This window comes from Papio anubis, chromosome X (assembly GCF_008728515.1).
Source record: "Papio anubis isolate 15944 chromosome X, Panubis1.0, whole genome shotgun sequence".
Taxonomy (NCBI): domain Eukaryota; kingdom Metazoa; phylum Chordata; class Mammalia; order Primates; family Cercopithecidae; genus Papio; species Papio anubis.
The window spans coordinates 91,892,176-91,916,844 of record NC_044996.1 but is presented as its reverse complement, the minus strand read 5'-3'; the positions used below and the strand labels follow the sequence as shown (position 1 = coordinate 91,916,844).

The 24,669-nt window shown below is 42.8% G+C and overlaps 1 protein-coding gene across 1 annotated transcript; it reads left to right on the top strand.

Annotated features, from left to right (window-relative positions):
- Nucleotides 1–1,991: 1,991 nt before the first annotated feature.
- Nucleotides 1,992–24,518, top strand: ALAS2 (5'-aminolevulinate synthase 2). Its single transcript, XM_003917775.3, has 11 exons — nt 1,992–2,110; nt 7,043–7,238; nt 8,265–8,387; nt 9,238–9,348; nt 11,819–12,041; nt 12,579–12,763; nt 15,429–15,608; nt 17,835–17,999; nt 18,557–18,825; nt 19,914–20,076; nt 24,231–24,518. The coding sequence occupies exons 2-11, from the start codon at nt 7,058–7,060 to the stop codon at nt 24,392–24,394; spliced, it is 1,764 nt and encodes a 587-aa protein (XP_003917824.1). The 5' UTR covers nt 1,992–2,110; nt 7,043–7,057; the 3' UTR covers nt 24,395–24,518.
- The last annotated feature ends 151 nt before the right edge of the window (nt 24,519–24,669 follow it).

Genomic DNA, 24,669 nt, shown 5'->3' with positions numbered 1-24,669 from the left:
TATGTTTATTGCGGCACTATTCACAATAGCAAAGACTTGGAATCAACCCAAATGTCCATCAGTGACAGACTGGATTGAGCTCAATTTTCAAAGTGACAAATGGTTAGCCAGCTAAAGAGTTGAAGGTCAAGGTTATTGCAGCTGCATTTGAAATACCTTCTAGAAGAACTGGAATTAATCTTTAATTTTAAAAATGGTTAAATACACCATGCTATACCCATACTCTTGAATTTATATGCCACTGCATCTCCAGTACCTAGCACCACACCTGACATGCTATAGGCACTCAATAAACATTTGTTGAATTAATAAATTAATCCAGATGGCGCAGCAAATATCACAGAAAAGGAGCTAATATCCATATTATTCAAAGTTCTTCTACAACTCAAAAATAAAACTATAAACAGCAATAATAATAGCTACATCTCATCCTCACAATAATCCAATAGGGTAGGTTCTACGACTGTCCCATTTTACATATGAGAGATCTGGAGATAAGTGAACCAAATAGCTAAGGTGTTTTGGTGACTTGGTGACTTGGGTGAGTCTGACTCCAGAGTGCATGCTTTTAGTCTACTATATTTTACTGCCAACCCACCTCCAAAATGGGCAAAAAGTAGACTACTCAGAAGAGAAATAGACAAATGATAAAGAAACATATGAAAAGACACCCAATCTCATTAATAATGAAAGAAAAGCAAATCAAAGCAACACTGATATACCATTTTTAGTGCCTATAAGATTAACAAATATTTTAAAAATTGCAAATAACAAATGGTATTGGTGAGTTTGTGAGAAATCAGATACACATTTACTCTTATACACCACTAGGTGGAGAGGGGTGTATAACACATATATAGGGCAAATTGGCAGTATCAAAAATTTTAAATGTCTATTACCTTTAGACCCAGGAATTCTTTTATTTTAGGATGTCACCCTCTAAAAAAATGCTCTCACAAATGCCAAAAGATGTTTATTGCAGCATTAATCACAATGGAGGGGGGAAAATCCTTGGGAATAACCTAAATTTCTATCAATAAGGGAGTGTTTAAATACATTATAGTGCATTCAGATTTTGTAACCTCCATGGTATATTGGCATATGGTTGAATGAAAAAAAGGAAATTGCAGATCAATATGTAGACAATGGTCTTATTTATGTAAATATAATATTAATGATGACAATCTGCTCTAAAGATGAAATTGTCTGGTTATAACATGGTCCTGCTGCCTTAGGATTGATAAGAGAAGGGGAAAAAGAGAGTGACAAAAGGGAGAGAAAATGAAAAAGGGAGGAGAAGGTAATAGAAAAGATAAGACAGAGAACTTCACATTTTAAATTGTATATTATGAGAGGAAGAGAAGAGTGTGGGTTCTGTAACTACATTGCCTAGGTTCATAGGCGGGCTCTGTACTTTCTAGTTGGGTAATTATCAGCAAGTTACCTGACCTCTCTGAGCCTCAGTTTTTTCATCTGTAACACAGGGATAATAGTACCTATCTTTTAAGGTCCTTACATGGCTAAATTAATTCATGTAAAGCACTTAATGAAGGGTCTGGTGCATTGTAAGCACTCAGTCAACAGTAGCTGTTATTTTATTTGAACCAGGCACTGTGCTATGTACATGATATTACCGAATTGTTACCACAACCGGGGATCTAGTCTGTGGAAGCTGACTGTTAGAGCTCATAAGCGCAACACTGTATTCTAGGTCTGACTCCAGAGCCCTCCCAACTTGTGCTATAGTCACTTCTGGGTTCTATTGCCCTCCTTTTATACTTGAAGAGATCTATATTCAGAGATAGATCAAGGTACCCTAGCTCTAGGTGGATGGTCTAATTCCAAAGCCCAAATGAGCTAATTTTACTGTCCTAGAGAGAAAAGAAAATAGGGAAGAGCCAGAGCTGGGGGAGGGGGTACACTAGAGGGAAGGGCTACTTTGGGTTTTATCTCTAGCAAGGAAGGGACTGAGATACCTTTGGGGCCAATGCAGGGCCAGCCCAGCAGAAGGCAGGGTGGGTGGGGCTGAGTCACAGGAGAAGGGATAAATGCCAGGTCCTAACCCACAGTACCCACCCGTTGTTCGTTCGTCCTCAGTGCAGGGCAACAGGTAAGAGCTGCTTTCAGCCTGGCACCCTCTCTCTGGTCTGCCAGCTGGTCTCTCAGGGCTGTACACACTGACTCTCTGGTCTGAGTAGATCTGACTTTTTCCTTTGTTTGTTTCTCAGAATCTGTCTCTTTTGCATTTTCTTGTTATCTCCCATGTCTCTTTCTGTCTTTCCTCATTTTCAGCTTTCTTCTCTCTTTTTCCCTTCATTACTTTCCTTTGTTAGTTTTCAAGATCATTCACTTCATTTCATCGTTCTCTGACACTCTTGCTTTCTCTTATTTTTCCCTCCTCTGACTTCTATCTTTTTCTCTAAATTTCTTTCTCTTCCCCCTTTTTGTCTCTTTCCTTGGCTCTGTATTTCTCTGTCTCTGCATTTCTGTCCCTTCTTCCTCTCTATCAAGAACAATGGCTTAATATTTCTTTCTGCAATTCCCCATTCCTCTCTCCCTTTGACTCCCTCTACGTGCTGGACTGACAGCAGAGCTCAGTGGGTCAGAGCCCATGGGGAGCCTAGGGATGAGGAGAAGAGCTAGGGAGGGAAACTAAGAGGATGTGGGGGTGATGGGAATGATGAATTGGGTAAGGAGAGATTTGGGGGAATTGAGAGATGAATAATTAGCAGAAATAAGTGAAGATAGTGGAAGAGGAATGTAGTGTCACTATACAGAAAGTAAACAGATTTCTATTCTCATCCTAATTCGCTGTGAGACCCTAGACAAGTCATTTACCCTCTGAAAAAAAGGATTAGCCTGTAATTTCCACCACCCTTTCTAGTTTTGATGTTGTGATCTTCTACATTTTCCTGTTTCTAAGAATTTCTGATTCTCTGATTCCAGTTATCTAAAGTTCTATATGATTCTTCTGTGGTGGGAAAATGGTACTAAGAAGAGAAGTAAGGCCTGATGTTTCCAACTCCTGAAGAGAAATTACCACTTCTCCTCCAGACCTAATTGACTTTTGCAAAGCAGGCCACAAAAGGGGTGGTGGTGTGGGGGACAAGGAATGCTGCAATGAGTGTTTTCTGGCTCTCTGCTGGGACAGAGTTGCAGTTGGCCCTTTTGACCTCTGGGAATACAGATTGGGTGCTGACACGAGAGAGGATTTTAAAGTCATAGGGAAAACCTTTCAGTAATGATCTGTTATTTGGTCTGAAATTTCACCATCATCTCTTTGGTTAAAAGTATTGTTTTAAGAAGATGCCTGGCAAGCATTACCACACGGTAGGTGCATAAGTTATTAAATGGTAGAGTAAATGAATATCCAACAGTACCTGAAATTCCACTGTAGTTACAGATCTGTTCCTTTGGTAAGGCATTGGTAACAAATGGCATATGACCTGGAAAGAGGCCTATGTTAGTGCAGCAGAGGAGATAAATGTCTAGAGTCAGGCCCTCAGTCAAGAAAAAAAGATAGTAACATTTGAATCACAGATCCATAATGGTTAAGTTAGGAATCTCTGGAAACAGATTGCCTAGGTTCAAATCCTGCTTCTCCTATGTACTAGCTTTCTGATCTAGACAAGTTACTTAATCTTTTTGGGATTCAGTTTCCCTATCATCACAGGGTTGACATAAGAACAGGGCCTGGTACAGAGGGCTCTGTGAGTGTTTGACTATCAGAACTAGGTGGGATCTATGAAATTATCTAGCCCAATGTCAGTGGAGAAACCGAAGCCCAGAGAGGGGAATTACAGAGCCCAAGTTCACACAATAAATTGTACAGGATTGGGACAACAATCAGTCTCTAGCTTCCCAAACCCAGCCTGGTATATTCATGTGACTTCCCTTAGCGTACCTTCATTTTTTCTACATGGGAAATGGAGAAAATAAAAATAATAAAGTCTATCAATTAAATATAATAACTAATACTTTTTCACTGTTTACTCTGGGATAGGTACTCTGCTAAATGCTTTATATGGATTATCTTACTGAATCTTCACAACATTCCTGTGATGCAGATTGTCTTTGTTATTACCAATATTTTCCAGATATAAGATGTATAACAGGGAAGTGACTTTTCTAAGGTCCCAAAGCTAGTGAGTGGTGGAGCCAGGATTCAAACTCAAGTAGTTTGGCTCTAGAGCCTATGCTCTTTATACCCTAAATTGACTAAAATGCTTCCTTGATTCAATTTTATTCACTCTAGTCTCTTGGTGGGTAATGAGATGGAATAGAAACAGAGCCCATGGTAACTAGACTACAAGGTCGTGGGTATAATGATGGCCAGGCAGAGTGAGGCAGAGCAAATTTCAGGAAAGGAATAATAGAACAAGAGAAATGAGAACAGAAGCTTGAAAGAACTTGAGAATTCAACAAATTCCAAGAAGTAGTCTATATTTTCCCAGGACTCTGAGCATATCATGGCCAAAAGCCCCCTAGTGATGACATGTGTTTAATTTCTTCTGTTTTTATATACAGGAGGTAGGCCTTCTCCACCATCCCAAGGCAGGACTGGACTTTGCCTCCAATATTGGGGGCTTTCCTTCCCACTACATACCCCAATGTTGTTGGCATTATTGTTGCCAGTATTGATGTTGGGGGAGTTTACAGGAGCCTGGAGCCTCGTCATCTGCCTTGCCTGCACTTCTGGGCTATCCACTTCTTACCACCAATAGCCAGGGCCAGCTCTAGCCAGATGCTCAGACGTGATTCCAGAAAGGGGCTCCTCTTCTCTCCCACGCCCTGGTCTCAGCTTGGGGAGTGGTCAGACCCCAATGGCGATAAACTCTGGCAACTTTATCTGTGGTCTACAGGCTCAGCCCCAAGTGCTTTAGCTTTCACAAGCAGGCAGGGGAAGGAAAACACATATCTCCAGATATGAGGTAGGCACTGGATCCAATTCCTTACCTACCATGTGAAGTGGCCATAATTACCTCATATTTGACAGCTGATGAAGGCCAAGATCCAGAGAGGGGAAGTAATTTGTACAAGAACATCCAACAATGAAATTGGAGAGCTGGAATTTTAATAAGAAAAGCTAACATTTATTGAAGATTTACTATGTGCCAAACACTACCCTAAAGGCTTAACTTGGATTGTTTCATTTAGTCCCTCCAACAACCCTTCTGTCGTTTCCAATTTCAGGGCCCACATGCCTTGGCCCCACATACAAACCCAGGATGCTGTGACAGCCCATGAGAGGGGGAGAGGTTGCTCTGGGATGGAACAAGAAAAAAGAGGTTGTTTTGTGAGATAGGGGGAGGGTACTTATTCTATGAGATCAGGAAGGGAGGGAGATGAAGGAGGTTGCCATATGAGGACAGGGCCATGAGCTGAACTGTTCCCTCACGACATAAGGCTGAGGGTGCTAGTAGATTCTACTCAGTAACTTTCTTCACAGTGTCAGGGCTTTAGTCTTCCCACATTCTCCCATGTCTCTCCCATTGTACTGTCCCCTATCTTGTCTCACTTTTTGACTCTGTCTTTCCAATTTGCCCTTTTTCTTTACATCTGTCTCTCCTTCTTGCTCTCTCTAGCTGTCTTTCTCTTGATGTCTCTCAGCTCTCACTCCTCTTAACCCTCATCCCCCCGCTTTAGTCACCTCTCTGTCTCTATCCTTTGATCTTGTCATTTTTCTCTACGCTCTTCTCTCTGTCCCTTGGTCTCTCTCTCTCTCACCTCCCTCAATTGGGGCCACGATTCTCTTCCCCAAACTCACTTAGCCTTTTGCAATTTCTGGAAGCAATTTTTTTATCTTTGTGTCTGACTGACTCTATACCCCTGCTGGATTCTCTCCACTCCTGCTCTCACTTCTGTGAATCTTTGTATAATCCTCTAGACTCATTGATCTCTCCTCATGTCCCTTTCGTGTCCCTTGGTCTGTCTGTCTCTGCCTTTATCCCTGTGTGCGCTATCCCCACCTCCTTTTTCTTTTTTCATTTTCTCTTTCTCTCAACTCAATCTCTGTTTTCACCTTCACCCTGTTCCCTTTCCCTCTACCTTTGGTCTCTTTTTCTCCCTCAATTTCTGTTCTTTTAACTCTACCACCACCACCACATCTTTGTTCTCTCTCTACTTTCCTCCTTTTATCTTTCCTACATTTTCTTTTCTTCTAGCTTTTCTCCTAGTCCCTTCTCCTTCCTCAATTTCAGACTCTGTTCATTCATCAATTTACCCCAAAATTCAACAAATATTTATTGAGTGCCTGTGTGTCATTTGCTTTCTCTTTTTCTGATCCCTCTGCCCCCTTTCTCTTCTTTGTCTTGGCCTCTGCCTGTTTCACTAACCCATAAACTATGTCTTTGTGCCTTGTTTTCCAGCCCCACTGGGACTTGCTTTCACCTCTTTCTAGATCTGTGCTTATCCAAGAGACAGGAGCAAATTCAAAGACAGCATAATATCAGGCTGGTGGCACATAGTCTGTAGGACCTAGGCCCTACCCTTCCTTACTGTTCCCTTGATTTCCTTAAACTGATACATTTGACCTCAAGCTCCTTCTCCCTCTCTGGCTGATCCTGCTTAGGAAACACCCTGGGCCAAGCCTCAGGAGCTCTGCTCAATGACATATGTTTGCATTAGCAGGCTGAATCTTCACTTGGCTAAGACCAACATTCTTAGAAAGATTCTTGGCCTTAAGTATTGATCAAAGGGTTAGTGGGTTGCAGTTCTCATCCTGCCACATGAAAACACATTTCAGTGATCCTCATCATCACAGAGGTAGTCAGTGCCAGAGTGAGTCAGAATCCAGGCTTTCTGACCTCCAGTTAGCACTCTTTCCTTCACCTCTTTGCCCGGTAGTCAGTTTCCTATTTCTTCCTCTATGATGTTTTATTGGTACATGTTAACATTGGGAAAGAAGTTCTTTCCCTGGAAGGGCAATAAGAGCATCTCAGAGGCAGCAAGTTTTGGGTGGGAAGCTGAAGATGAGGATCAAAGGCCTGGCTTTTGGCCAGGCCCTCATGATGGAATCTCATCTCTTCCATGTCTTCTGCAGGACTTCGGGCTCAAGATGGTGACTGCAGCCATGCTGCTACAGTGCTGCCCAGTGCTTGCCCGGGGCCCCACAAGCCTCCTGGGCAAGGTGGTTAAGACTCACCAATTCCTGTTTGGTATTGGACACTGTCCCATCCTGGCTACCCAAGGACCAAACTGTTCTCAAATCCACCTTAAGGCAACAAAGGCTGGAGGAGGTAAGAAGAGGCTGCTAGCAAAAGGGGAGAATGTTACTGTCCTGGGGTAAAAGTTCCAAGCCATACTGGCCATCTTTGCCTAATAATTAGGAGGGTTCATGTGAAAAGTGTCAAGATAGCATGAACTGGCCCCAAAATATACCCAGGATCTGTCTTCTGCCAGGTCCTCTAGAAAGGGTCTCATTCTCAGCCAGGCACAGTGGCTCATGCCTGTAATCCCAGCACTTTGGGAGGCCGAGGCGGGTGGATCACGAGGTCAGGAGTTCAAGACCATTCTAGCCAAGATGGTGAAACCCCGTATCTACTAAAAATAAAAAAATTAGCCAGGCGTGGTGGTGGGCGCCTGTAATCCCAGCTGAGGCAGAGATTACAAGCGTGGGAGGCTGAGGCAGAGAATTGCTTGAACCCAGGAGGCGGAGGTTGCAGTGAGCCAAGACCGCACCACGGTACTCCAGCCTGGGCTACAGAGCGAGAATCTGTCAAAAAAAAAAAAAAAAAAAGGAGAGGAGAGAAGAGGAGAGGGAAAAGAAAAGAAAAATTATCACTGTCATGTCCCTCACACACTATACTCCAGACATGCTGAAACTACTTAAAATTGCCTAAATCAACTACTGTGTCAAGAGTTTGTGCCTTTGCTCCTGTCAGATTACCCTCTCCTAGACCCCATACTGGAGAATCTCATACTTCTCATTTGACACTAAGCTTTAACACTAATCATCTCCTCTGCAAAGCCTGCTTAGACCTCCAAACTGTCTAATTCCAATTCTGGCTCATTTCCCCTCCCTCTTCTGGACTTCAGTAGCCCCTTTACTTCCTCTATCCCAGCACTGTTCACAATGTGTCTTCAGTGTATGCCATTCTCACCAGCTTAGGAGCTCTCCTAGCACAGGGACCAGACTCATCTATCTCTGTGTCTCTATGATAGCCTGAGATAGGGCTTTGGGGTACATTAGATCTAAGTAATTATTGTTGAGCTGAACTTATGACTAGAAATGTACCCCAAATTACTCTCTTACCTTTGCATAGATTCTCCATCTTGGGCCAAGGGCCACTGTCCCTTCATGCTGTCGGAACTCCAGGATGGGAAGAGCAAGATTGTGCAGAAGGCAGCCCCAGAAGTGCAGGAGGATGTGAAGGCTTTCAAAACAGGTTGGAGTCAAGTTCCACCTTATGCAATCTTTACTCCTAATGCTTGAACCCACTGCATCACAGTCCTGAGCTAGGCTAATACAAAAGCAGCCAGTACACATCCCATGATAAGAAGTCCATTCTTTCCAGGGGAGCCATGGTAGGCAACAGTTTAGGCTGTATGCTGAAGCACACGATTCCTGACAAACGCACATGTACAGGCTCCTGAAACTTTTAGTCATTATTCTAAGATGAGCCCCCTAGAATTTTGACTCCTCTTTTTCAGGTGGCTAAATTGATCCCAACAGGCTGGGGTCCCACATTTCAGCAAGACCACTCTATGAGAATATGGATTTGCATGAAAGAGAAAGAGCTGGGAGTAGGTACCTCCTTTAACCAGGGTGCAGATCCCCAGGTCAGCTTAATTAGTGCAGACCACCCAAGATAATCACCCTTGAGGTATGGCCACACTGTTGGCATCTTTCATAGGCCCCTTTGGAATATCATTAAGGACAAAAACTTCAAAATTGAAATTTAATGATGTTTAGAAAAGAAGAGTAAGGTACATTTTCCTGCATCTACTTTCTAAATGCAGGACCCAGGATGGTTGCCCCAGTTACCTCACCCAAGGGAAAATCCTAGTGGAGAGAAGTATGAGTCACCTTATAGAAGGTTTCCTAACAATGTAATAGTCTCCATTCAGGGAGATAAATAGAAGCTCACTTTGGAGAAGATTTCTTCTCGCTGCAGAAGGTGTCCTTACCTTATAAACTTGAATTTTCACATGTTGCGTTGAGCTTAAAGAGGACAACACGTGCTTTCTTTTTCCCCCATTCTCTTCATGGCCAATGAATCTCACATTCCATCTCAGATCTGCCTAGCTCCCTCGTCTCAGCCAGCCTAAGGAAGTCATTTTCCAGTCCCCAGGAGCAGAAGCAGATCTCTGGGAAGGTCACACACCTGATTCAGAACAATATGCCTGGTGAGTTTGCTGAGGTGGAAATAAAGGGGATCAGAATAGGGAAGGCATTCTGAAAGGGCCTCTGTCATAGTAGGGGAAACAGCACAGAAGGGCCTTGGAACCAAAAGAAATTTGAGTTTAAAATTTAATGCTGACACTTGCTGGATCTAGGTGTTTTGGCAAGTAAGACACTTTCCTTCCATGGCATTTAGTACCTACCTCAATAGGTTACCATGAGTAGAAAATAAAATTACGTTTATGGAAGTGTTTCTAATGAGGCTTCATTAAATATTAGGCTTACTCCAATTATTTCTTCTCCATGCTTCCCTCAAAAACTCTCACCCTTCATAGAGCACCTTTTCTCCATTCTTATATGTGTTTATGTTCATTTTCATAATGACATTTGCATTATTTTCTAATATAAAAGGAATATGATTCATGGTAAAATATTTTTCAACATAAACAGGAAAGTATAAGGAGGGAAATTTGAGTCATGCAGAATTCCACCATTAAGTTTTTGCTATATTTTCTCCCAGATATTTTTCTATGGCTACACACACACACATGCGCGTGCACACACACACACACCCTCTGCTCTCTTCACCACACCCACGCTTTTGTTAGAAGTGTGATCTTATTTTACCTGGAGTTTGTTATGCTGTTTTGCTTACTTAAAAATATGTCACGCGTATAGTATGGATTCAATATCATTCAGTTAATCAAGCATCTACAATTTAAGTTGTTGTTTCCAATTTTTTGTATTCTCTCAGTTTAGATTGTAGGTTGGTTTTACATATATACAAATGTACTCAAAGAAAATGTAGAGTATTACCTTTTTCAATTTTTATTTTTACCTAATAATATCTTGCTATATATTTTGCTCTGTGCCTTTTTTTTCACTCAACAATATACTGTAGACATGCTTCCATTTGAACACATATGTATCTACCCTACTTTTCAATGCTTCCAAATATTTTGTAGCATAGATATAACAGAGATTATTTGGCTACTCCTCTATTCGGTTGCTTCCAATTTTTTCTATTACAAACAGTGGTGCAACAAACATCCTTGAATGTATCTCCTTGTGCACACAGGCAAGTGTTTCTCCAGGATAGACAATCAGAGGTGGAAATTCTTGGGATGTAAGGGTGTGTACATTTTCGATATTAATAAATATTGCCAATTAGCCCTCCAACGTGGCTGTACCAGTTATCAAGAAGGGTATCCATAGTCTCATACCCTTACCAGCACTTGATATTATCAAACTTTAAATCTTTATCAATTGATAGGTGAAATTTTGTTTTCCCAGTTTTCTTTTTCCTGATTAATAATCTTTTTCTACATTTATTCTATGTCCATTTTTCTACTGGGTTGAAATTTTTCATGTTAATTTTTCAGAGATTATATAATAAATTCTGAGTATCAATCATTTGTCTGTTAATTATGCTGCAAATATTTCTCTAGATATGTCAGTATGTGCATTTTAAAAACTTTTGATACATATTTCCAAACATCTCTGCAGCAAGGATGTTGCCAATTTGCACCTCCAGCAGCCATATAAATTGCTGTCTGCAACATGATTTCTGTCTCATGTAAAGAGTTCTGGAGTTTAACAAGCCCTTTGGCAAACATTATTTCAATTTATCCTAGAAATAAAGTTACCCCATCTTGTAGTGGTAATGGTTAAAGAAGTGGGCTCTGAGTTACTTACTTGATGAGCACTTACTTACTGCATGACCCTGGTCAAGTTACCTAACACTTAATGCCCCAGTTCCCTCATCTGTAAAATGGAGATACTAATAGAACTGTCCTTGGAGTATTATTGTGAGGAATAAATTAAATATTTATAAAGTTCCTAGGAAAGAACTTACATGTATTAGGCATTCATTAAATGTTAGCTATAATAATATAATTGAATATTAGCTATCTTTATTAGTATTATTATGACTACTAATACTATAGCAGTAATAATACTACTATTACGATGTGCCATTTATTAGTTTGAATATATTACATGTTGTTGGTTGTCAGATGCTCACAATTCTCCAAGGAAAGTATTATTAGCCTCATTCTACAAATAAAGAAATTTAAAGTAAGAAAGAAGATTCATGACTTGTTCAAGGCCACACCGCTAGGAAGTGGCAAAGAGACTGCTAGAAACAAGATCTGTTGATACTCCTTCCACTGAGACTGAAAGTAGTGATTCTAGTAAGGAGACTGCCACACCAACCCGGGAAGAGAGATGAGGCCATAAAAAAGTCTAAATGAATGTGTGAATGAACTACTGAGTGAAGGAGTGAATGAGTAAGCAAAAGGATGGCTGAATGAATAGTAGAGAGTTAATGTGGTCCAATAAGTCAATGACTGAGCACATAAATGAATATGTGGAAAAAGAGTTGGAGAACTCAAAATCAGCAACATGGGTAAAATACAGACTAGCCAGGAAGAGACTTAAAATGAATTCTTTTCATCCTCATATCTGCTCCTGCAGGAAACTATGTCTTCAGTTATGACCAGTTTTTCAGGGACAAGATCATGGAGAAGAAACAGGATCACACCTACCGTGTGTTCAAGACTGTGAACCGCTGGGCTGATGCATATCCCTTTGCCCAACATCTCTCTGAGGCATCTGTGGCCTCAAAGGATGTGTCCATCTGGTGTAGTAATGATTACCTGGGCATGAGCCGACACCCTCAGGTCTTGCAAGCTACACGGTGAGTAGCAGGCTCTCAGCCATCAGCAGTGGCCAGAGGAGATGTAAAATCACACACAGGAAAAAAAAAAAAAAAGCAGAACTGGCAGTGGAAACCTGGGTTCTACCACCACGTTTTTGTCCAAGGTCCCCCACCATATCTATTCCTTGGATATGAACTAAGTCAACACACCATGTTTCCCAAACTCTTGGGTGTCCAATGCTATGGAGGGGAAGGACGGGAGACCAGGCAAGGTCTACTCTGCCTGAGTTTTTAATCTAGCTGCAGAATTAGTATTGCCAGAGATGGAGTGTGACTTCCTCTAGTCTTCCAAACTACTCAAGCTCAACCTAGCTTCTCCCTCTCTCCCTGAGTACCTCCAGTCCTAGAAGGAAGGTACATGTCTCCCTATCCTCCCCATCCTTCCCTCTACTTTGTCTCACAGGATACAGTGTATATAGGATCACTAATTCAACATTGACTCACATCAAGGAAGGGAAACCTACCCAGTTCCTCGATGCCTGACATGTTTTTTTTTTCTCCCTTTCTCCTGGCTAGGGAGACCCTGCAGCGTCATGGTGCTGGAGCTGGTGGCACCCGCAACATCTCAGGCACCAGTAAGTTTCATGTGGAGCTTGAGCAGGAGCTGGCTGAGCTGCACCAGAAGGACTCAGCCCTGCTCTTCTCCTCCTGCTTTGTGGCCAATGACTCTACTCTCTTCACCTTGGCCAAGATCCTGCCCGGTAAGCCTGAGGCCTGAGCTTTGTTCAGGGCTGGTATCCTGCAATACAGCATCCAGTTTCACTGGTTCCATCACTCCTCCCCTGTATTTGGAGTTCCCACTCCCATCGTTCTTCCTTCTTATCCACCTTGCATATCCTCAACACTGGATAATTATATCCCTCTGCTTTCTCCCTTTCTGCACCTAGAGAGGACCACTACTGGGGAACATTACCCAACCTCACAGAAGGGAAACACTATAAATTCATCACCTCCCAACTCAACTGGGCTCTTAACACACATAAATAGTTATTTTATGTCTCCACAGGAGCTTTTTCAAACTTTTTCTCCTCTTCTAAAACCTCTGACTACCTTCTCATTCACACTTAGCAAATAATCTCACATCTTACTTCACAATAAAAACAGAAGCCCCAGACAGAGAATCCTTATTTATTGCCACCAAACCTACAAACTTATCTAATTGTTCATCTAGCCTTGCCTCATTCTTTCCTTTTACAATAGAAGACATATCTCTCCTTCTGCCTAAAGCCAATCCCTTCACTTGTACACTGGTTCCCATATTCCCAGTCTCCTACTTTCTAGTCTATAATGTCCTCACCTCATATGCCTTGTTGTCCTTCTGCCATGGCCCAATCCAGAATGAATACAACTCTCCATCTTCACTGTATCAATTCTGGGCTCATACAGTTGCTCAGACAGGAGTCACTAAAAATTCATAGTCTTAACTTCTACTGGGTTCTCCATGCTCTCTGGCAATCCCATTTCCCTGGTCAGTTCCCCAAGTTTATGGTGCAGTTTTGCCAAACCACCATTATCCTCAGCCTTCCTGCACCCCCTCCTCCCCATCTCCCTCAGCAGATGACTTCATGTTCTACTACATTCAAAATGGAAGACACCAGACAGCAATGTCCTTGACTCCCAGCCACATAGCACCTACAAATTCATAAGCATCTTCACATGTCCTCTCCTCACTCCTTCTCTTCTGTTATAGTGGAAGAAGTATCCTTTTTCTTGTGACTAATCCTTCCGCTGTTGCTCTGTGCCCCATTCCTCTCTACCACCTTAGGAATCTTGACCTATTGGCTCTCTCCTCCTCTCCTGTATCTTCAGCCTCCCCCTCTCTTTAAACATGTTTTCAGGTCTCTTGCATCTTATAAAAAAACATTGCTTCAACCCCTCATCACTCTCTAGCTACTGCCCTCTTTCCTCCTTGTAACAGGCAAACTGCTTGAGAGAAGTCTCCGCTCTATCTAATTCCTCACCTCCTGCTGATTCTTCAGCACAGCAAAAATATTACCACCACTTCTCAGAAACTTTTTTTGAGTTCACGCATAAGCCCCAACTAAACTCAACATCTTTAAGATTTTTTTGTCCATCCCCTCCTCAACCATTAGAATTCAACTTCTTTCCATCTCTACTGCCAGCATCCTAGTCTGATCCAACATCATTTTTTAAAGAAAATTTTACCTTTGCCCTCTGATAATCTATTCTTTACAGCAGTCAGAATTTTTTTAAATGCAAAACTGTGTTTGTTGCCCACCACCTCCACCCTGGTCAAAACCCTTAGGTGGACCCACATTCCCCCGGGACCAAATCCAAATTTCTTATCACAGCTTCTAAAGTTCTCAATAATCTGGCTTCTATATATCTCTTCAGTCTCACCTTTTTCCATCCCTCCTCTCACTATTTCATTCAGTAATACATTCATTCATATACTCATTCGCTTACTTATAAATCAGTCATCAGTTTATTTATCAATTCATTTAATAAATGTTTACTTAGCATCTACTATGTGCTTACTCTTATACTGTACACCAGAGACAGAGAGATAATAAGACGTTTTTGCTCCCATGCAACTCCCAGTCTGCTTGTCTTTCAAGCCATGTTCTCCAGAAAGCCATAACTCATTTTCTCAGGTGGAAGTTATCCCTTACTCTTATAAAAAGGCCACAGTTCCTTGATGGCAGTGCAGTTAGTGGCAGGGGTTGGGGAGGTCCAGGAATCGACTCCCTCTACCAATTTCACATGCCCACCTGCCCCACCAGGATTGCCCAGTAAAAAGCCCTGCATTCTTCAAATCTTTCTGGACCTTAGCTTTCTCACTTGTATAGTAAAGCAGATGAATTCCATGATCACTAACAGACCTGCCAGCTCTGACATGCCATGAGCTTGTGATTCCAACAGTAAAAGCCTGATAAATATCCATCCCTGTAACCACAAGCAGATGGAACCACAAGCTACCTGGAACGGATGGAATTTCATCTAGACTAGGAAGAATCTAGCATCAGTCCAAGCCAACAAGCATTCCCTGGGGTAATCCCTTTTCCAAGTCTTGATCCTATATGTTGAGGAAAAGGAAAACAGGTCCTGTCCTCAAAGAACTCTGAAGCTTCTTGGGAAATTAAATGTTCTTCCATCCTAAGGCAGTCAGAGGCTAGACCAGGGTTACAAATGACCGGAGGGAAGGATGTAGGGGTTAGAATTTGGAAACAGTGAAGACCTTCTAAGGGAGAAAGAAGTGTCACAAACGTTCCCAGAGAAGGAAGAAGCAGAGCAAGGTCTTCGAAGAGAAGAAAGGGTTGGCCCTTTTCTTTGCCAGGTCAAACCTGAAGGTTGAAGTGGGAGTACTGGGACAGAAGCTTAAGGATTATGTATCTGCTTCCTCAGGGTGCGAGATTTACTCAGACGCAGGCAACCATGCTTCCATGATCCAAGGTATCCGTAACAGTGGAGCAGCCAAGTTTGTCTTCAGGCACAATGACCCTGACCACCTAAAGAAACTTCTAGAGAAGTCCAACCCTAAGATACCCAAAATTGTGGCCTTTGAGACTGTCCACTCCATGGATGGTATGTATATGTGTGAGTGTATGTTTACTAGTGTTGGTCTCACAAAAATCATGATGATGATGATGATAACATTATAACAGCTAATATTTATAGAGTGTTTATTATGTGCCACGCAAAATTATTAGTATTTTACATGTATTCACTTAATTTTCTGAACAATTCTATGAGATAGGTGTTATTATTATTTTGATTTTTTACATGAGGAAACTGAGACATAAGAGTAATTTGTCCAGGCCGGGTGTGGTGGCTCAAGCCTGTAATCCCAGCACTTTGGGAGGCTGAGACGGGCGGATCACGAGGTCAGGAGATCGAGACCATCCTGGCTAACACGGTGAAACCCCGTCTCTACTAAAAAAATACAAAAAAACTAGCCGGGCGAGGTGGCAGGCACCTGTAGTCCCAGCTACTCGGGAGGCTGAGGCAGGAGAATGGTGTAAACCCGGGAGGCAGAGCTTGCAGTGAGCTGAGATCCGGCCACTGCACTTCAGCCTGGGCAAAAAGGCGAGCCCCATTCTCAAAAAAAAAAAAAAAAAAAAAAGAGTAATTTGTCCAAGGTCACACAGCTAGTAAATGCCAAAGAATGGAGACAGCTATTACATTCATCTTATAGGTAAAGAAACTAAAGTTCAGAGTTGGCATCCAATTCATCTTGAGTGGCTCAGCAAATTGGCGCTAAAGTATTTGCACCCTAACACATATAACTCCAATTCCTCAAGTAACACTTCTCTTGTTAGAAATGATATGTAAATCAATAATCCCAGTGTTTGGTTTTTATGAAGGAAATTCCAAAAACCATTGCCCAGGATTTTTTTCAAGGTCCAGTATGAAGCATTGGGGTCAAAACAGGTTTTCAAGTCAGAGAGACCTGGGTTCAAATCCCACCTTTGACAATTACTGGCTATGACCATGGGTAACTCTTTAACTGTCTAAGCCTCAATTTTCCCAAAGGTAAAATATCTGGTTGTAAGAATTAGAGATGATAGAAACCATTCTAGTTATTATGCTTTTGTAGAAATAAATGATCTTCACACTCCTACCTCCTTTCTTTGCTCAATTGAAACAATGTCCAAAGCTTTCTATTACTGGCCCCTTTATGTAGAAATCATGTGTTTTAGTTATCCCCTTATGGATTTATTTAAGGGAAGAGGTCAACTCATTTCAGTTTGTCCCTTTTCCAACTGAAACAAGAGTCCATAGTATTCCCTGATTTAGCTATCTTAAGTGGCATGTAATGACTATACACACAGGCTCTAAAACTAGACTATCCATGTTCAAATCCTAGTCTGACCATTTACTGGCTTGGGCAAGCTTCTTAATTGCTCTGTGTCTCAGTTCTCAGTTGCTTATTTGCAAAATGTAAGTGATAATAATTAAATATAAGTATGCAAATTAAATGAGTTAATATATGTAAGGAACTTACTATTATGCCCACTCCCACATTTCTAACACTAGCAATAAAGTAAAACTATCCTATTCCTTTTGTATATTTCTACCACTGAGACTATTCAAATTCATTATTTCTCTAGTGGAAACTATGTTGGTACCATTCTACCTCATTACATTTGCAAATAAATTGTTCTTTATTTACCTATTTTTGGGGTGCAAACTGCCCAAACTGTTGATCCTTAGGCTGAATCTCTCCCATTGAAATGATGCTTGAACCATCACACTGTCATTTGTCTCAGGTTCTACCTTCTGTAGTTGACTCCCCTCAGGTTGTCCTACCAATTGCTCACATTTTAAAATCCTGGCTTGGAACCCCTATTTCCACCTGAAGATGTTTTTTCTGTATTACAACTCCTTGTACCTCAGCAGTTTCCAGGGAGTACAGAGGGATACACACAGATTGCAGGAAAAGAAACAAAAGAGGCAGAGAGAGGCTGAACATGGCAGAAACAGGAAAATAGATATTGTCAGAATGAAGTAAAAATAGACAAAGAGTCAAACCTTGATCCCAGGCTGGGGAACACACACGCATGCACACGCACACACATACACACACACACACACACACACATACAGAGAGAGAGAGAAAGAGAGAGAAGGCAGGGATGAGATACAGGCAATCAACCCATAAACAGAGGTTTGGAATAGTTGTAAATGAAGGTGCACATCCTCCTTCCTCTCTACAACACCCTTTTCCAACCCACAGTAGGCATCTCCACGCTGGAAATGGAGCTGGGGAAGGGTTATGATGTCCTACCTCTATCCCTTGGCTTTGCTCAGGTGCCATCTGTCCCCTCGAGGAGTTGTGTGATGTGTCCCACCAGTATGGGGCCCTGACCTTCGTGGATGAGGTCCATGCTGTAGGACTGTATGGGTCCCGGGGCGCTGGGATTGGGGAGCGTGATGGAATTATGCATAAGATTGACATCATCTCTGGAACCCTTGGTAAGTGAATGTTTTGGGCCTTCTTATATACCCTGCAGAGATGAGGCCCCTACAAAATTCTCTTCTCCCTCCTCCCCAAAGCTATAGGGGTTGTTTGGACAGAATTCACAGCCCCAGGCCACTGCCCTCCTGGACTCCCTCTCTCCACTCGCATCCCACTGCAGAGTTGATGAGAAAGTCTAGGAGAGTTTCAAGATCTTTGAACTAGGGGCCACCAGGTGATTCAACTTGAGTATGTGAAGAGCTGTGTTTCTAAATCCCTCCCCCACCCCAGCCCCAAGCTTCATCTTAGCTCCACTCCTGACCCTATCCAGCTAAAGGTCCCCACCCAGCTCCTACCTATCTAGTCATTGCATATGGCGAGACTTGAAAGTCCTATCTCAAAGCAGCAGAATTATCAGCTCTGACTGCCCTGTCATGGACAGATGAGCAGAGGCCTGGGAAGACAGCCTGGAGCCCCATCTTCGGTGCACCCCCTTGGGTTATCTGGCACATGATCCTGTTCCTCTGGGACTGATTACGGGATCTGTGTATATCTTCTTACTTTCTGTCTCCAGGCAAGGCCTTTGGCTGTGTGGGTGGCTACATCGCCAGCACCCGTGACTTGGTGGACATGGTGCGCTCCTATGCTGCAGGCTTCATCTTTACCACTTCTCTGCCCCCCATGGTGCTCTCTGGAGCTCTAGAATCTGTGCGGCTGCTCAAGGGAGAGGAGGGCCAAGCCCTGAGGCGAGCCCACCAGCGCAACGTCAAGCACATGCGCCAGCTACTCATGGACAGGGGCCTTCCTGTCATCCCCTGCCCCAGCCACATCATCCCCATCCGGGTGAGAGCCCCACCCTGCCCATTGCCCTCTCTACCTATTTCTTCTGGGAGCCTCCCCACTCCCAACACACCTGTTTCTGTCTTCAATTACTTGCTTTCCTGCTAACCATTCCCCTTATTGCCAGCTTTGTTTCCCTTTTTGAAAAATTATCAGCCATTTTGGATTAACCAGTCTTTTCCTTGCATCAGCCATTACCTCATGCTTATTAGATTATCCTAACCCTAACAATAGCGAGTGTTCACAGCCTATAATTCAGAGTTTTTCAAACTGAATCAAGACAATTAATGGGTCACAAAATCAGCTTAGTGGGTTATCATTAGCATTAAAAAAAAAGAAAAGAAATAGAATAGAAAATGTTGGAGTACAGCACACATACTAAGGCTATCAATTTGTGAAAAATTTGTATTCGTTTTGTGTATGTGCATATATACATGTATGTGTATGTGTGCGTTTATGATCATGGTGTAAAATGTACTTCTTATTGAGAATTGAGGGCAGAAAAATAAAATCAAAAGCCATAGTACTAGCTGCTACTTTGGATCCTCAATATAAGCGTTTACTGCCTTTAAAAATGAACTGCTACTTCTTTCTTAAATGACATGTATTCGTGTGAGTCAGTAAGCCAGGGCAGGGAAAGGACACTTATTTGTGACAATTTTGTGGATGAGAAATAGTCACTGCTTTTTAGACTAACCTAGTATTTCCTTTAAACACTCATTTTATGAATTAATTTAGTGACAGCACCCCATAATTGGCTTGGGGGGTTCTGGAATTGGCTTGTGGGGGGCATCTTCTCATCCAGAACCATCCTAAACTAGGATATTAGCTAAGTAAAATCAGTGTGCTTGCTCTGCAAACAGCTTCCAAATAGGGCTCCTGGTACCACCACTGCTCCGTCCTTTTCAAATCAAATTGCTAGCTCTGAGCTCCTCCTTGATAGAAATTCTGGAGCTGCCACTAAGCCCCTAATGAAAAAAAACAATCTATCCCAAAATTCAGTGATGTTCCCTGATCTAGTTCCCTCCATCTGCTTAATGGATGGTGGAGCCAGGGTGGCAGGTACTGATAAGCCTTTCTCCTGAGTCCAGGTGGGCAATGCAGCACTCAACAGCAAGCTCTGTGATCTCCTGCTCTCCAAGCATGGCATCTATGTGCAGGCCATCAACTACCCAACTGTCCCCCGGGGTGAAGAGCTCCTGCGCCTGGCACCCTCCCCCCACCACAGCCCTCAGATGATGGAAGATTGTGTGGGTAAGTTCTCAACATGGGTACCTACAGGACCTCCTTCCCCTCAGCCCCAGGATCTGAAAGAGAAGCTGAGAGGACAGAGACCATTCAGTTTACAAAATATTTCTGGAACATCTAATGTGTGCCAGCACCTATACTAGGGTCACAAATAAATGAGAAGCAGCCCCTACACTCGTAGGGCTCCAGTTTGGTTGGGGATACCATAGTGGACACAAACAATGACATTAAGGGATGATCAAAGTTCCACAAGGCAGTGCATGGTAGAGTTGTTGGAGCAGAGAGGAGGGGCCTGACTCTGCTTGAGGGATCCAAGACAGGGTTCCTAGTAGAGGTGACACCTGAGCTGAGTCTTGCAAAGTGAGTGGTATTAAAACAAAGAGGGCATGGAAGAAGTATTCTTAGCAGAGGGAAGAGCATGAAGAAAGGTGAGGAGAATGAGAAGCAGCCAGAGATATATCAAGAACAATAAGCAGGTGGTATTGGAATGTAGGGTCATAGGAATGGAGTGGAGCAGGGGAGTATCAATCTATAAGTCTACAAAGACAATACGAGATAGGGACTGAATTGAGAGGCTTGTAGAGCTGAGTAGTTTGAGATTTAGCCTGAAAATGCCAGTTTAGTCAGTTCACCTAATGTTTGCTGGATTTCTTTTGGGTAGTTTTTGTTTGTTTGTTTGTTTGTTTGTTTGTTTTTTGTTTTTTGTTTTTTTGAGACAGAGTCTGGCTCTGTAGCCCAGGTTGGAGTACAGTGACATGATCTTGGCTCACTGCTACCTCTGCCTCCCGGGTCCTGGTTCAAGTAATTCTCCTGCCTCAGCCTCCCCAGTAGCTGGGATTATAGGCACGTGCCACCATGCCCAGCTAATTTTTGTATTTTTAGTAGAGATGGGGTTTCACCATGTTGGCCAGGCTGGTCTTGAACTCCTGACCTCATAATCCACCTGCCTAGGCCTCCCAAAGTGCTGGGATTACAGGCGTGAGCCACCAGGCCCGGCCTGGGTAGTTTTTAATGCAGGGCCTGACGTTGAGCAGGTGCTCATTCTAGGCCTGTTGGACAAAAGACATGTAGGCAGTTGATGGTCTAGCAGAGGAGCCAGATATAGATGGTACTGGTCCAGTATGACGAGCTCCACTATTCTGGGAGCTAGAGGGAGTGAGCACATTATGGCTAGAGAGGGTGAGAAGGATGAAATTGGAGAGGCTTTGTGAGTAAGGAAGTTTTTATGATGCATGTTGAAGTACATGTGAATATGTTGTAAGAATATTCCAGAATAAGGGAATTCCATGAGCAATGACCTAGAGATAGGAAAGCAGGGGGTATGTATTGACAACATCATTCTGTTTGTCTGAAGCATGGGCAGTATGAGAAATCACGGAAGACAAGCTAGGTAGGGGCCATTCATTCATTCATTCAAAAACATTAAATAATGCTGGCTAACATTAAGTACTTACCATGTGCCAAGCACTGTTCTAAACACTTTACACATATTAACTCATCTAATCCCCACAGCAACCTCAAGAGTTAGAGATCCTCTTATCATTTCCATTTTGTACATGTGGAAGTTGAGGCACAAAAATATATAGTCGCTGATCCAAGGTCACACACCTTCTAAGTTGCAAGTGGGAGGTCTTTCTCTACCTCCATGGTCATAACTGCTAGGTCTACCACCTCTCTGAGCTGATGACCCACACTCCTGGGCCTTTTGTACAGTATTCTCTATTGCTCCGGGCTTCAATTATAGAGCTCAGTATTCTTGGTTCTCTGAATGTCCACTTAGGCTAGGCTTTTGTAAGAATATATGAGAGGCATCCACAGTGGCTCCACCAGTCCCTAAGTTCCACAGCCAATCCATCCTGAAATCCTGCAAAAGTTCTCTATAATCTCTCTCAAACCTATTTGCTTTTCTCCCTTGCCACTTCTTCAATCCATGTCAACATGATTTTTTCCTAATTTCTCTGCTTCTCTCTTGCTCCTCTCAAATCCTTTCTCGATGCTGACCACCAGAGGGATTTTTCTAAAAACCTGACTATATTGCTCCCTTGCTTAAACCCCTTCATGTTTCCCTCTAGACTCTAAAGCAGTGGCCTCCAAGGTGAGGTATGCAAAATGGTTACAGGGTGAAGGAGCAGAATATGTATTAGAATTTTATGTTTTTTTAATCTTAAAAATAGGAAATCAAGCATTACTGATACTGATCTTTAATATACAGACTGACAATTATACATATATATAATACATAAACAAATATACAGAGATTGGAGGTACATACTAAAACATTTGTACTGATAGCGATGTATAGTCCAAAATTTGGAAACCATTGACATACAGGACAGAGTTGAAGCTCTTCAGCATAGCATTTAATGCCTTCCACATGGTGATCTCTATGCCCTCACCTCCTCCCCACATGCATTTTATTTTTTCAGCTACACTGAATGACTTGTCGTTCCCTCATTTTTCTCTGCTCTCTTACCTCTGGGACTTTGCTCGTGCTGCTCTCTTTTGATTGGAATGCCCTCCCTCACACTTTCCTCTGGCTTACTTTCCTTCATCTTCTAGACTTAACTTAGGCATTCTTTCAACAAATATTTATTGAGTACCAACTGTGTGCTAGACACTGTTCTAGGCACTGAGGATGCAGTAGCAAACAAATCAGACACAAAATTCCTACCCTCTGGAGCTTACATTCTAGTGGAAGGGGATAGTAAAAAAATTTACTAAAAATAAGCAAATTAAATAGCACGTTAGTCCTAAGTGCTATGGGGAAAAATAAAGCAGGATAAGGAGAATGGGATAAGGGGGCAGGGGCGAGTTCAGAGAAGGGTTGTAGTATTAGAGTGGCAAGGGTAGAAGACGCTGAGGTGAAACTTGAGCAAAGATTTGAAGGAGGTGGAGTTAGTGAGGCAGATATCTAAGGGAATGACATCCCGGGCAGAGGGAACATCCTGAGGCAGGGAAGACACAGGAATATTCCTTTTATATTTGAGGAACAGTAAGAAGATGGGTATGGGTGGAATGGTATAAGTGGGAGACAGAAAAATTGAGTACACAGAGGCAATGTGGGACCAGATTGTATAGGGTATGGTAGGTCATCAGAAGGATTTTGGCTTTTACTCTGAGAACCCTTGAAAGGATTTGAGCACAGGACTGATATATCTGACTCAGGTTTTAACAAAATTGCTCCAACTTCTATGTAGAGAATACACTAAAAGGGAGCAAGGCTGGAAGCAGGGAGACCCAAGAGTGGGCTACAGTAATATCCCAGGTGAGAGATGATGGTAGCTCAGACTTGATCATAATGAAGGCAATAAGAAGTGGTCAGAGTTTGAAGGTAGAGCCAATGGTCTTTGCTGTTAGATGGGATATAGGGTAAGAGAGAAAGAGAAAAATAAAGGATAATTCCAAAATTTTTGAACTGAGCAACTGGAATTGCCATCCACTGAGATGGGAAAAGTTGAAAGTAGAATAGCTTGGTGGAAAGTAGGGACATGAGTAGCTCAGTTGTACTTATAAGTTAGAAATGCATACTAGACATCTAGGTGGAGATGGAGAAAAGCCATTGATATACAAGATCGGAAACCAGTAGAGAGGCGTGAGCTGGAGATTAAAATTTCTGAACCATCAGTATATAGGTGGTCTTTAAAGTCATGTGACTAGACAAGATCAACAAGGGCATGAACACAGAAAAGGCCAAGAACAGAGCCCCGGAACATACCTGGGGTACTTCCTCCAGCTAGGTCAGGTTCCCATCTCTGGGTTTTCACATCCCCAGGTGGACCCCCTACCCCAGGTTTCCTGGTCATAGCACCAATGACACAGTATGGTTACTGTCATTATCACTGTCCTCATAGGGCTTGGAGTTCCCAAGCAGATAGTCATTCTTGGGCCACAGCACATCCTATACTTAGGGAGTGGTCCAGGCCAGGACAGTATGGCTTCAAATTGTGTCAAAGGAGAGCTTCCCAACCTTTTATTATATCCCAGCATCCAGATACAAATGGTAATACTCACGGCACACACAGGAGCAAACAGAGTAGGCTACTTCTGGCCCTGAGGTATCTTGAAGGGTTGAGGGGGATCAATATCTTGGTGCATCTGTACTAGATTTGGAAGATCTAGTCTAACTCATTCTTTCCCTCCCCTCCCCCAACCACCTTCAGAGAAGCTGCTGCTGGCTTGGACTGAGGTGGGGATGCCCCTCCAGGATGTGTCTGTGGCTGCCTGCAATTTCTGTCGCCGTCCTGTACACTTCGAGCTCATGAGTGAGTGGGAACGTTCCTACTTCGGGAATATGGGGCCCCAGTATGTCACCACCTATGCCTGAGAAGCCAACTGCCTAGGATTCACACCCCACCTGCACTTCACTTGGGTCCAGGCCTCCTCTGTCTTCTGCTTTGTTGTGTGCCTCTAGCTGAATTGAGCCTAAAAATAAAGCACAAACTGCAGCATGTGTAGCCTTTTATTGGACAGGGAACAGACAAATGCACTCTACCTGACTCCCTCAGACAAGTGGCAGATCTGAGGAAACCATAGGTCACTTGTTGGTCACCATTCCATTTTACCAACAGGAAAACAGAATGAGAAAGAGGAAGGAAATGC

What these genes read in the sequence shown, in the direction of transcription:
- ALAS2 (XM_003917775.3), top strand. Translation starts at nt 7,058, where the DNA reads ATGGTGACTGCAGCCATGCTGCTACAGTGCTGCCCAGTGCTTGCCCGG. An exon ending in GGCAACAAAGGCTGGAGGAG is followed by an intron (nt 7,239 to 8,264) that starts GTAAGAAGAGGC and finishes ACCTTTGCATAG; the next exon opens with ATTCTCCATCTTGGGCCAAG. An exon ending in TGTGAAGGCTTTCAAAACAG is followed by an intron (nt 8,388 to 9,237) that starts GTTGGAGTCAAG and finishes ATTCCATCTCAG; the next exon opens with ATCTGCCTAGCTCCCTCGTC.